At 37.2% G+C, this 14,893-nt stretch overlaps 1 protein-coding gene across 1 annotated transcript; it reads left to right on the forward strand.

Annotated features, from left to right (window-relative positions):
- Positions 1-13,150: 13,150 nt before the first annotated feature.
- On the forward strand, positions 13,151-13,651 carry LOC149956018 (uncharacterized). Its single transcript, XM_090166739.1, has one exon. It carries the CDS (start codon positions 13,151-13,153, stop codon positions 13,649-13,651), a length of 501 nt encoding a protein of 166 aa, XP_090022865.1.
- The last annotated feature ends 1,242 nt before the right edge of the window (positions 13,652-14,893 follow it).

Here is a 14,893-nt window from a genome sequence, read left to right on the forward strand (position 1 = left end):
GTGACACTGATCGAAGGAATCTTCGATGCTTTCAAAGTATGACTAGAAGTAACAAATAAGTGTAAATATGTATATATGTGTGACCGTGGATATATTTTGGTTGCGATACCGGCGTTGCAGGTTGCTGTGAATAGCTCAAACAAACTTAACACATTAGAAGGATTGTGTGTATTCTGACCGTCGTACGTCTTGTTATTTTTGTTGTTTTAGTGTTACCATGGTAACATGGAGACTATGGTGTGAAGAGCCCTTTTTTCATAGGCACCATAATAAAGTTTATATTTTGAAAAGAAAATAAGCTGCACAAGTTTTACCTGGTAAAATAAATGTTTTTAATTCTAATCATATTTTCTTGGCTTTCTCCGCTTCAGAAATATTGCGAACAACAGTCGACAAGTATCACCAAGTATTTAAAGGTCTACACTAGGTGAAACTGCCCGCCTGTCATAAGGTAACCGGGCTTAATATTTTAAATTCAGTCCCGGCATGAATGAAGATCAAATTTGTGGGTAGAGTGCTCGGGAGCAGGCCAAAAGTATTCACCTAATGTTGATTACGTAATTTCTTTCTTTCCAAGAGAGAATTCGTATGCCTTATCCCAACCCTGAACGGCGTGAAAATTATCCTAGTGAAAGGTTATTCTCCTCCAATTATTTGTGAAATTTGGTTGGTACAAACTACAAATATATCGGAAGCTGAATATATATGTAGAAAAACCTCTGTAAAAATGTTCAATCCTTTCACATCAAACTATTTGTGGTCGAGATAAAAAAATAATGAATTTTAACCATTATTGACTGCGGGGAAAGATAAGACAGTATAGTGTTACTGCGTACATTCAATTTGGTGGGATACGATATTAGATACAATGATTCATTTATAAAACTATTAGAGTAAAATATTTACAAGCACACTGAACGCGAGAAATAGTAACCGCGATGGTGACCGATAACCGCTACTTCGGTGAAGGGTCACAACCTTCCCCGACAAAGGTAGATTCTCACGAGGCCGAGGTTTTACCGCTTTAAGTTCCCCGCGAGAGCTAGTGAGCTGGGCTTTGTCAGCTTTTAGATCTCGCTAGTTTCCACCTCTGCCGAGGGAGGGGAAGAGAGCACGACCCGATCAGGTCAGCGACTCAGCGCTGGCTTTTATACCGCATAGGCTGACCAGGGCACCCCGTGACGGCGTCCGAAACAGGAACTCTCATGATGGCTTCTTGGTTTTGTATGTTTGTCCGTCGGATGCGACAATATAATCGCAGTACTTCGGCGAGATTTAAGACAAAAGAAATTTAAAACTCTCTTTAGTTGAAATGAAAACCACTAGGAACACTTTTTAAATAACTTAAAGGAAAAGTCCAGGTTTGGTAAAACTTGGGTCTATTTGAAAGATCATGTTTAAATAAACTCAAAAATATCAGTCGTAAAATTGTATCTTTTTTTAATGACGATAAATTAATTTTTAAACGAGCCAAATTTACCGCCAAGCGATCTGCCATTTTTTGTTTCGGGGTGACGTTTTAGGACTTTAATCACGCGCTGTTCGCGCTATAACAGACTTTAACAGCGATCTGCTCCCCGCGTGCGGTCTGCGGAGGGAAGGCGAAAGAAAATGGCAGCTCGCTTGGCGGTAAATTTCGCTCGTTTAAAAATTAATTTATCGTCATTAAAAAGATACAATTTTGCGACTGATATTTTTTAGTATATTTAAACATGATCTTTCAAATAGACCCAAGCTTTACCCAACCTGGACTTTTCCTTTAAGCATAGTCTTTTGATAAGTGTTTCCCAGTGGTACAATGTCAACATCACGTGGATCAGGGTCAAAACGTTGCGCGTAAAAGAACCGAGAGTTCTGACGTACACGGCGTTGAACACGAAACGATTCTCCAACTTGGAGTACTGCTTGTTAAATAGTTTTCAATGCAAAGTAAGAGCGCATACGTAGTCCATGTGAAGTCAACACACTCATTTATCCTGACCATCTCGGATTTTTAGATAGTGTGTTTTCAAAATATATCTATTTAAAGTTTTCAAAAAGTGGCAAAAATCACATGACTTGTATATTTTCTAATCCCCGTAGCAGCTGTTCTAATTAAGCTACAGAGTTGTGATTTGTGTCATTTTACTCGGCTGTGTATGCCCTTTCCAACGATATACACCATATGTACAGTATTTTAAAAGAAATTAAAAATTATAATATTTTTTTCTTTTTTTTCTTCAAATATTAAAAAAAACCGTGAATATTCTGTACGTTAAGTGATTGTCAAAAAGGGGAGGTTCATGGGTTCATATATAAAAAATTATTTTAAAAATAGGTGTTTTTCTAAAATATGATAGCCTTTAATATGTATACATATATACATATATGCATGTGATAAAACCATGTGGCATAAATTGGTTAATAGGAAGCTAGGAGAATTAACACCAAAAACAAAAAGGTCATAAACAAAAATCTCCAAGAGATCATTATAAGGTGATAATAATTTAAAAAGTACTTTTGTTTCGTCATCAACATTTTCGGGACAAATTCACTCTGGTAAGTTCTAATGCTATCAAAATTCGGTTCACTTTGAACCATGTCTTCAAAGTCATTCAAAATGTACCTCGAAAACCGTTTGGTTAGGAAGGTCGGTTCCGATTCGCAAATTTATTTTAACGAACCTAATCTGAGCTTAATTGTAATCTATTTTAACGATCTTCTTGATTTTGTTACATCGGTTTAGAGCCACTTGGGCATAAAATGCGATGGCACACACCTTTCTAATTTGGACGAAGTCTCTAAGCACAACGATACTAGAGATAGATTTCAAATGACCTTCATGACATGGTTCAAGGTCATTTAGTTTTGATTTATCTAATGACCCCTGCGTGTGCTTTGCGACCAGAAAATATAAAATTTCTATGAAAAATAGCTATTCAATTATTAGCTCCGGATAATTTTTAGTGGACACCCTGTATATGTATGTATTATATTATATTTATCTATATATTCATATAGGAATATATTATATAACATGTAAATATATATTCATATATGTATAAATTAAATTATAAGTATATATATTAATGTTTTTAGTATTATATTATATGTATATATATATTAATGTTTATATTATTAAATTATATGTATATATATATTAATGTTTATATTACATTATATGTATATATTTATTAATGTTTATATTATATTAATGTTTATATTATATTATATGTATATATATTAATGTTTATATTATAATATATTATATGTTTACATTTATTCATATATATTTTGTATGTAAACATGCATATATGTATATATTACATTTATTATATGCATATACTGGATGTTACGGATAAGAGTACCGAAACTTTATATATGCATTCTATGGGTCTCTGTGAGTAAAACATGTATAATAAACATGGGTAATAAAGTGCTTCGTTTCAGAGATATGGGCTCCCAAAAAACTGCCCAAAAAACCAGACACAGCCTTAAATCTGGCAAACAATATTCGTCCTGGAACCAAATTGTTTTCATTAAACTATCAATTGTTTTTTATCCGTGAGGCGAGAAACTTTAATAACAAGTGGCAATAGTTCATTAATGTCCTTTTAGAAGTAAAATGAGATTGAAGACAAAGCAATTTTAATTTAGTGATACGATTTTAATTATTAAATTTAAAGATACAAATGTCATCAAAATTCTAAAGTAATGGTTTTTAAATTGTCTAATTCGTTCTGTAGCTAATATGGCACATTGGTCTAGGAACGCTTATTGCGCGGACGGGCTCAAGAAAAATGGTTTAGATTCAACCAGCAGTTACTGTAGATTCCTAAAAGATTTGTATCAGATCGACTGGCGTTTGAGTCTGTAGATAGACGGCTAAAAGAAATACAAGACTTCAAATGAACGTCCTGGCTACGTCCCGATGAAGCTGATATTTAACCATACTAAATACTGTCGGTTTTCTTTAGGCTTAACGTACACTCATTCTTGGGTTGTTCACTAAAAACCCGACGGACGTCTTAGTACTTGTCCTCGGGACGTACTTTGACTCCGAGAAAATCAGACATTTGCTCGTCTTTTAACCTCCCAGTTACGTCAATATCTCTATCTCCATCCGGTTTTCGAGACATCATACGGACAAATGCAATATACCGGCGTACTGTCCATAGGTCGCCGGAGGGATGATGTTGGGTTTGCTGGGGCAATGGCAAATGTCAATTCTACGAGAATAGTCAGCTTTGTTAAAGCTTGTACGTGTTGTAGGTGGTATGGGGGAATTGGTGTTTACGTAGAATAAACTTAAAACCTAAAAGTGTAAATAATCCTTAATTCGTTTAGATTAATGATAACGCCAGCTAAACCTTATTCGGAAGTGATACGCAAAATCCATTTTCAAATAATTATTGTCTTTTAATAAATTGTAAAACATCACAATAACTGCTCAAATGCCCACCTTGGGCTGCTATACAAAAATTACAACGCCGTACAAATAATTGACGAATCTTTTCGACGATTTCAGGCTTGTTCCGAATAGTCTCACATCCATCAATAATGCGTTGACGGAGGTCATTAATGTCACGGACATCTGTTTTATAAACAAGGTCCTTCAGATATCCCCCAAAAAAAAATCGCAAGGGTTTAAATCGGGATATCGAGGCGGCCACGAAATAGTTCCTCCTCGTCCTATCCACCTTAAAGGAAATGTTGCATCAAGGTGATGTCGCACTGCGCGGCTGAAATGTGGTGGCGCTCCATCGTGCAAGAACCACATTCGCACTCCAATAGCTCAAGTAACGATTCCTGAAGAAATCTTAGGTATGACTCTCCATTTAACCTAGGCGGAAGAAAATATGGTCCAACTAGATAGTCTCCGAAAATGCCACACCAAACGTTGAGGCTAAAGCGCTCTTGGTGAGTTGCGACTATAGTTCCATGTGGGTTATTTTGGCTCCATTGATGACTATTGTGCAAATTGACTATGCCGTTCCGGGAAAAATTAGCCTCATCGGCTGTTACGATAATTCTTGCGAACTGTGGGTCATTCAGTAGTCGGCATCGTTCAAGTCTTGGACTTTTTGAAAATGGAAAGGGTGAAAACGATGACCACGTAGAATTATCCAGACCATAACATGATTGACACCTAACTGTCTTCCAACTTGGCGGGTACTTGTTCCCGGATCGTCATCGAATATTGTAAGTACCTAACATTTTAACTGAAAAATGTTAAAAATGCATAACTAAAAAGTAGTTATAATAATAATAATAATAATAATAATAATAATCAGCTAGGCTAATAGCCTAATACCCAAGGCACCACCATAGGCCTAAGTCATCATGCCACTTTTGAAGCCATTAATTCAGGTGGCCGGGTTACAATGCGTAGGAGGGTGGTGGCAAGCCCTGCATGCCACGCGTTCGAGCCAACAGCTCCCTACACTAACTAAACCGAGGTAGTTACCTGTTCTTCCACTTCAAATGGAATGTTCTGCACTCTCTCCCGAGACGGTTGAAGTTGCCCACTCTCTCGTATTCGCCGGTCTACAGCTTCAAAAGTTCGCCTATTCGGTACCCTTCTTAGTGGGTAGTGTTCTTGATACAGCCTCCAGGCCACATCTCCTCTTCGTTCGGCTCGTCCGTACCTCAAGTGCATATCCGCGTATTCAGTGTTAGAAAAATGTGCCATCAATATCGCAATTGTGGTTACAAAGTAAATAAGTTTCCCAAATTACCAGATATTTTATACTGATTTATTTGAAAAAAAGTCCAAAATACCAAGTTTTTTATGATTGGCATGTAACCTGGAAAGAGATACAAATAATATTTCGACTGGTTTTACCAAATAGACGCGTTGGCAACTAGAGTGTGAATGTGCTTCTTGCACGATGGAGCACCACCATCAAGGTGCGAGATCACCTTGATGCAACATTTCCTTTAAGGTGGATAGGACGATGAGGAACTATTTCGTGGCCACCTCGATCTCCCGATTTAATCCCCTGCGGTTTTTTTCTTTGGGGATATCTGAAGGACCTTGTGTATAAAACAGATGTCCGTGCCATAATGACCTTCGTTATGGATGGATGTGAGACTATTCGGAACAAGCTGGAAATCTTTGAAAAGATTCGTCAATAATTTGTACGGCGTTGTCATTTTTGTATAGCAGTCCAAGGTGGGCATTTTGACCAGTTATTGTTATGTTTTACAATTTATGGGTGGAGATAGAGATATTGACGTAACTCGGAGGTTAAAAGACGAGCAAATGTCTGATTTTCTCAGAGTCAAAGAACGTCCCGAGGACAAATACTACGACATCCGTCGGGTTTTTAGTGAACATCCCGAGGATGAGTGTACGTTAAGCCTAAAGACGTCCGAGAGTATTTAGTATGATTAAATATCAGCTTAATCGGAACCCAGGACGTTCATTTGATGTCTTGTATTTCTCTTAGCCGTCTAGAATTTTTATGACATTTGTATCTTTAAATTTAATAATTAAAATCGTATCACTAAATTAAAATGGCTTTGTCTTCAATCTCATTTTACTTCTAAAAGGACTTTAATGAACTTTTGCCACTTGTTATTTAAGTTTCTCGCCTCACGGATAAAAAGCAATTGATAGTTTAATGAAAACAATTTGGTTCAAGGACGAATATTGTTTGCCAGATTTAAGGCTGTGTCTGGTTTTTTTGGGTAGTTTTTTGGGAGCCCATATCTCTGAAACGAAGCACTTTAGGACCCATGTTTATCAGACATGTTTTACTCACAGAGACCCATATAATGCATATAGAAAGATTCGGTACTCTTATCCCGAACATCCTGTATGTATTTATTATTCAAAAAGTAAATTTGTTTTCTACAAAGTTGAAATTTTTATGGTACGTTATACATGCCGGGGGACACACTCTGACAAAATTTCATCAATTTCGGAAATTATTATCACGTTTTACTAAATCTTAAATTTTCATCGCTAGGTGCTGCAATTAATTTGTCAAAGTTAAATTTGTAGAGCGTCATCTAAAACATAAGAATATCGTTGGTGCGAAAAAAATTAAAAAAAAATTTCACTGAAAAACACGGCTTGAAAAAGTGACAAGTTGGTCTAGCTAAAAATGTATTCGCATGGTGTCAAATTAAATTTACGTTTGTTGGAAAAAGTCGGATAATTGTTTAAGTTAAAGGTTGGGATGAGACAATATTTAAAGAATATATCATTTTCCAAATACGCACAATAAATAATTTCCAAAAAGAATCAGAAAAATCAATTTATTTAACAAAAATTATAAGAATGGTTCAAATATTCCACCATCAGCTGCGATACAAGCTTCAAACCCCCAGTGTGGATTTTCGTATTGCCAAAAGTGATGATTCTGGTGATTGTAAGACCCATCTCTCGAGAACGAAGCTTCATCAGAGAATAAGACGATAAATTGAGGGTCGTTATCCATAGAATTCAGCATCCAGTTGCGGAAGTCCAGCCGTCTTTGAGCGACTCCATCTACTAAACCTTATTGGAGCGTAGCTCTGTAAGGATGGTTCTTGTGTGCACTTAATATTTTCCATAAACGTGTTTTATTACACCCCAAATCAGCACTTGCCGCGGAACCACTTTTACGTGGGAACGCGACTAAGTACGCCAACACCGTATTCTCCAAGTCGTAAATACGCTGACCAACACCTCGAAATCTAGGTTCTACATTACCATACTGCAGAAAGTCATTGACAGCACAGTACATACTTAGCGCTCATGGGATAGTTGCCAATTTAAATTAATGTTGTAGAAATGGAAAATAATGGAGAAAAAATTACCATATTACCATTACAACCAAAATAATAAAAATTAAAGGAATAAACTTGTTACTTTTTCAAGTCGTGTTTTTCAGTGAAAAACTCGTTTAATTTTTTTGATATTCTTATGTTTTCGATGACGCTCTACAGGTTTCCCTTTGACAAATTAATTACAGCACCAAGCGGTGAAAAATTAATTTAATAATATAAATAATTTCCGAAATCGACGAAATTTAGTCAGCGTGTGTCGCCCGTCATGTATAACGTACCATAACAATTTCAAGGTTCTAGAAAACATAGTTTATAAAATAAATAACTTTTCGAGCTAAATAAAAAACCCTGTATATGTAAATGTATGAATATACAGGGTGCTTCAAAATGTTATGCAAAAAGTTTAAGGAGTTGTAGAGGGTGCGTTAAGAATTTTTTCCCATTTTGCTACGTTATGTTAAAAGAGAGCCAGAGAGCTTCAGAGTGTGGCCTACTAGCCCTGGAATTAAGATGCAACATGCGCTAATCCAAGCTGCAGGGACTTAAAATACTGTTTCAGTTTACTTTTTACTCTGGTTACCTCAATTTGTTGTCCTTTTTACCTATCACGAGCATTTCCCAGCTGTTTAATTAATAATAGTTTTCATAAAACATCAGACTAAAGACGATCGAATTATTTGATTAGAAGGAGGTTCGTTTTCCCCGATAATGAAACAGTAAAAGTCCTCAATTTTGTTAATACCAACACAACAACAAAGGCAAATTCCCAGCAAACACAAATCGTCCCTGGCACGTCCCAGCATGGTCATTAGAGCCCAGCTTGGTCCCGTCCAAAATTCGTCCTACGGGACGAATAACGGACGTCCCATTTTTGTCCTCGTAGAACCAATTTCGTGACATCCGATATTCAGCCCAATCGACGTCGCATGGATCTCCACTATTCGTCCGAAATGTTTCGTCCATCAATGCTATCTAGAGGCGCGTTTATCTACAATTAATTTTATTTTGTTTCACCTGTATTTGTAATTGAGCTGATAATGATTAATGAACCACAAAATATTAATTTTATTATGAATATTATTATTTAAATTTACGAGTTTATATAACGGAATTAATGAAATTGCGTGTTAAATGAAAACTACTTAATTATTTAATTACTTTTATCTGTTCTAAATTTTTATATTTTTTATATTATTATTTTCTTAATTTTTATTTCCAATATTTTCTTTTGATGAATTATTTCTACAATCACAGCCCATTACTGCGAAAAAACTGATCTAAGTTGGCCTCGCTAAAGTCCTTTTAAAATATCTGGTAGCCCAGTTTGTAGTTTCTTTTGTAGTTTGTACGACGCCATTACTCGATAGTTTGGAATAGGTCACCATAAAGTCCATAATGCGTTCTACACAAACGTTAAAGATTATAACATAGTAATCTCTAGAATCGCTGATAATATATCATAAGAGTAAGTATTTTATTAAAAAACTGTTTGATTTCTTTAATGATTTTAATTCGATTTTTTTAATGTGTCTTTTACAGAGGTAGGAAGACAATATGTTTGATCAAAGTCTATTTGGACTCGTAACTTTTATGGAGTATTCATCTTCACTCTCACTGAATGGTGGACTTATAGCTCAAATGTGTTCCGTGAATAGTTTAGTGAATTTGTATATCCAAAAGTAAGATTTTGGGTGTATTCTCCGAAAGTTAGGGAAGGTTCGGTGTTTTTAAAGTTCATTTTGGACCTGTACATGTTTAAATTTAACTTTTTTAGTGTATTATTCATTACTCTCACTGAACGGTTCGCCTAAAGCTTTATTTTATACTGTGATATTTTATTGTAATTCCAAAAGTAAGATTTGGATAGATATTAAAATTAAGCTTCGAGAAACAGCAATTTCTAGAGTACATTTTTCATCCGATAGTCTTCATTTTTTTTAAGGAATAGTATTAAATGGCTTAGTTTTATTTTGCTTCTGATTTAAAAATTAATTTTATTGTTTTTTATCTTTGTATAAGGAAGGTTTAATTTTTTAATAGTTTAGTTCGAAATTTATTTTGTTATATAAAAATTAAATAACTATATAAGTTTTGTAATTTATATGTTAACTGCTAATACTTAAGTTACCAACTTTCGAAAACTTATCGTAAAAATTTAATAACCTTATATAATAAATTTAAATTCTTAATTTTTATGCAGAGTTCGTGTTATTACAAGCAAATTGTACACTTGTTGCTGGATTTTTTCCATTATCTTGTATTTTAATGTGTTAAATAAAATTTAATATCAAGTTTGGCTTTTTAAATTATAATTTCAGAATACGATATCCAATGAACGTCCTAGTTTCATCCCTATTGAGCCATGATTAAACCAAATTAAAGACCCAAAGACATCTCTAGGTTTTATAAAAAGACATCCAGGGGACGACCGCCGTAATCGCCGTCGGACGTCCGAAAACCCGTCCCCGGGACGTACTACGGCTCTAGACAAACCGGACATTTGGTCGTCCTTTAACGTCCAACCGACGTCAACCCCGGATTTTGGGATGTCTTACGGACGAAGGCAAGATCCGAGTGTGACGTCTATCGGAGGTCCAAAGGACGTTTTTGTGTTTGCTGGGTTAAAAAGGATTTTTTTTTACCGATTGAACTTTCAAGGATAAAATTGGTAAATTTATCTAAACTAAAATTTGGTATTAAATAATTATTCGCTCCACAATGGAGTGCATTAAAAAGAGGATAACCATTAACCGATCACCAAGACCTAGTTTTTTATAAGCAACGTCACTTGTAAGCAACGTCACTTGTAAGCAACGTCACTTGTAAGCAACGTCACTTGTAAGCAACGTCACTTGTAAGCAACGTCACTTGTAAGCAACGTCACTTGTAAGCAACGTCACTTGTAAGCAACGTCACTTGTAAGCAACGTCACTTGTAAGCAACGTCACTTGTAAGGTACGTCACTTGTAAGCAACGTCACTCGTAAGGTACGTCACTCGTAAGGTACGTCACTCGTAAGGTACGTCACTCGTAAGGTACGTCACTCGTAAGGTACGTCACTCGTAAGGTACGTCACTCGTAAGGTACGTCACTCGTAAGGTACGTCACTCGTAAGGTACGTCACTCGTAAGGTACGTCACTCGTAAGGTACGTCACTCGTAAGGTACGTCACTCGTAAGGTACGTCACTCGTAAGGTACGTCACTCGTAAGGTACGTCACTCGTAAGGTACGTCACTCGTAAGGTACGTCACTCGTAAGGTACGTCACTCGTAAGGTACGTCACTCGTAAGGTACGTCACTCGTAAGCAACGTCACTCGTAAGCAACGTCACCCGTAAGCAACGTCACTCGTAAGGTACGTCACTCGTAAGGTACGTCACTCGTTCCTAGAGTTTGAAAATATTCCTAGAGTTTGAAAATATTCCTAGAATTGTTAAAATATTCCTAGAATTGTTAAAATATTCCTAGAATTGTTAAAATATTCCTAGAATTATTAAAATATTCCTAGAATTGTTAAAATATTCCTAGAATTGTTAAAATATTCCTAGAATTGTTAAAATATTCCTAGAATTGTTAAAATATTCCTAGAATTGTTAAAATATTCCAAGAATTGTTAAAATATTCCTAGAATTGTTAAAATATTCCTAGAATTGTTAAAATATTCCTAGAATTGTTAAAATATTCCAAGAATTGTTAAAATATTCCTAGAATTGTTAAAATATTCCTAGAATTGTTAAAATATTCCTAGAATTGTTAAAATATTCCTAGAATTGTTAAAATATTCCTAGAATCGTTAAAATATTCCTAGAATTGTTAAAATATTTCTAGAATTGTTAAAATATTTCTAGAATTGTTAAAATATTCCTAGAATTGTTAAAATATTTCTAGAAATGTTATTTAGTTTTTTCCAGTTTGGCGCCCCATACACCTGAGAAAGATTTCCAATATTTTATTTTCTAAAACTTTCTGGATCAAAAGGTTATCGATAAGGTTTGAATTTATAAATCAAAAACGGTTTTACTCAAAATCAAGAAGTACGTGAGCTAGTAAATCCAGAATGGGACAGACGGATTCACCAGGATTGTGTAACAATTTTATATATTATGGTTATTATTATTATTATTGAGTGGGGTGGCAAGCCAAACACTTCGACCTAAGGTCCATTGTGCATCCCCAAACTGGGTGACTTAAATAAGTCCTATTGCCGAAACAAAGTTTAAAATCTGCCTGGCCGTGATGTTAGAGACGTCATACGTCTCCAACCGATGCATACCCAAATGCTCAAACCTCTGGGCTGCATAGTCATCGCAGCTACAGAGTACATGTGAGGCAGTTTCCTCCTCAGCTAGACAAGCTCTGCAAATTGAGTCATCACTGACCCCAATGAGAGTTAAATGTCTGTTCAGATGGCAGTGGCCTGTAAGTAGGCCAGTAACAATCCTAATACTGGACCTAGAGAGCGAGAGTAATTCTCTAGCTCTCTCCCTAGATCTGCCAAGAGTGAACTCTTTGGCCTGCCTTTGACCCTCAATTTCAGACCATTGTCTGAGTTGACGATCTGACATAAACTTGGAGATCAAGCCGCGTACAAGTCCTCGGGAGATGGGGAGAGCAGGTTCTGGACCAATGACAGTGCCCCCGCCAGCAGTAGGCACAAGTAGGTACGTGCCTATGTTCAAAAACTTTAGGCCTATTTTAGGGGCCTCTAAAAGTTTAAAAAAATTGCCTCTGGGGCCTCCAAATGTGATTTTTAAATTTTATTTATATTTAAAAATTGGTCATCTAGCCCCCTAAAAAAAGAACTCCCATTCAATTCCAATTTCCAAGAGTCCTAAATGGCTCTAACAAAACGTTCCCTTTTGAAACACCTATACTTGAAATCAATATTACTTGTTACACCCACATGACTTTGTATAAGATATTCCAAACCTAACTAACTGTAGAGGGCGCCACCTAACCCGGAGTTGGGGCTACCCAGCTTCCCACCAGGCCGGCCTCCGGCATTCTTGTTCCTGACTCCAACCGAACCCCTAGCATCTGAACTTTCCCCTTATCATTTTCCATGTAAATATTGTTCTAGTATTAAATAGTATCTTTCGTATAAAAGCATTATTATTAACGAACATAACAAATGGCGACGGAGATGGGATCTCAACACTAAAACAAAATCCAGAAAACATCTGAATCTGTTTTTAGAAGAGATCCAGCGAACGAACGGCATAAGAAGGCACGGACGAGGCTTAACACGGCTACATCACCTTTGTTTGGCAACCACGCGGAACAAGAATCCGGACACACACATCCGCATCCATCGGGAAAATAAATGAACAGTTATACAGAAATAACCACGTAATATTATCGAGTGAACAGTCGCGTGTGAAAACGATCCATTATGGCTCTATTTGGACACTTAAATGTTTTCGACAATAAAACTGAATCGTGGGACCAGTACGCGGAACGCCTCGACGCATATTTCACGGCGAACGATATCACGGCTGCCGCCAAAAAGAAGGCTATCTTACAAACCGCGCTCAGTCCTTGGACTTACACGTTATTGCGCAATCGCTTGCGTCCCGCGACGATGGATTCAAAAACGTACGCTGAACTCGTCACGGCGTTATCCACACACTTTAACCCGGTACCTCTACGTTGCGTCGCGCGACTCCGGTTTTATCGCCGAAACCGAAACGACGGGGAATCGGTGGAGGCATACATTGCCGATCTCCAGGCTCTATCGATGAACTGCAAATTCACTAACAGGGACGAGATGATAGTGGATAAAATCATCTTTGGCATCAACGACCCGGCAATGCAGCAGAAGTTGATAGCTGAAGAGGACGAAAAAACGGCTGTCACGTTGGAAAGGGCTACGACAATTCTCCTAGCGATTTAAAACTCAAAACGTAGTCTTGGCGAAATAAAGAATAAAGAAGAAGGACAGGCACAAATAAATCGCATACGTCCGCAAACCAACGGCAGAAAACCTCATCGCCAAAGTAACAACAACGCCTCAAGTCGATCTGGTAATGGGTCATCACAACCTAACAACTCCAGAGGAAAAGAGGAAGGGAAAATCATTCCCGATTACAGTCGATGTCTGCGATGCAAAAGCGATCAACATTAAGCTCATGCATGTCCATTCAAGGACTCCAAATGCAATAAGTGTGACCGTAAAGGCCACATTGCGAAGGCGTGCCTCAACCCTCCTGACAGGGAAAAAGACCGAAAACAGGCACCACCAAAGCGGTATACTCAATCGAACAACATTGATGAGACAAAACAAAACCAATCATGCCACTACGACGAGTACGAGGTCGACGTTTATCACATTGGTGACGCCGGACGAGACGTCAACACCGATAAGCCAAAATCGAATACGGTACAAAACATTGATGCCAATGACGAAGAGGTTTCACCACCCGACAAAATACAGCTCCGAGTGAACGGTAACACCGTGTCTTTTGAGATAGATAACGGCTCAGGCTACACAATGTTTCGCGAACGAGATTTTGACAGAATCGGCGAACATTCTGAGGTCTACCCTTTCTCACGTAACCTCCAATCCTACACAGGAGACCAAATAGACATCGTTGGCCAAGCCACGGTACATGTCAGATTTGGAGCTCGCGAGGCTAACCTTCCACTCATTGTCGTCAGAGGAAATGGGCCAAATCTGTGTGGCCGAAAATGGCTATACTCGTCTCTCAACATCCTACCATCTGTCAACCAGCCAACAACAGCTGTACACACCATCCAGAACGGAGATCCAGAGGTAAATACGCTGTTAGACAAACATTCCACTCTTTTCACCTCAGGCTTGGGAAAGCTAAAAGGGATACAGGCTCACTTGTACATGATTGACGATGCGCAACCCAAGTATTGTAAAGCACGGACCATAGCTTATGTTCAAGCACCGGTTCTTGTTAACGTTTTTTACTGTTTTTACATGTTTTGTTTTTTACGTAATCTAAACTGTTTTTTATTATTGTATATAAGCGAATGCGAGATTTGTCAGTTTATGGTCTTCTAATGTAACTCCGTTGAAAGATGTTCATTTAAATAAATCTAATGTTGAGTTTATGTCTGGCTCATTGCCTCGTCGCTACTGTCACGAACATATTTTGGTCCGTCGAGC

Source organism: Leiobunum rupestre, chromosome 2 (assembly GCF_980474605.1).
Source record: "Leiobunum rupestre chromosome 2, qqLeiRupe1.1.hap1, whole genome shotgun sequence".
Classification (NCBI taxonomy): Eukaryota; Metazoa; Arthropoda; class Arachnida; order Opiliones; family Sclerosomatidae; genus Leiobunum; species Leiobunum rupestre.

What these genes read in the sequence shown, in the direction of transcription:
- LOC149956018 (XM_090166739.1), top strand. Translation starts at nt 13,151, where the DNA reads ATGGCTCTATTTGGACACTTAAATGTTTTCGACAATAAAACTGAATCG.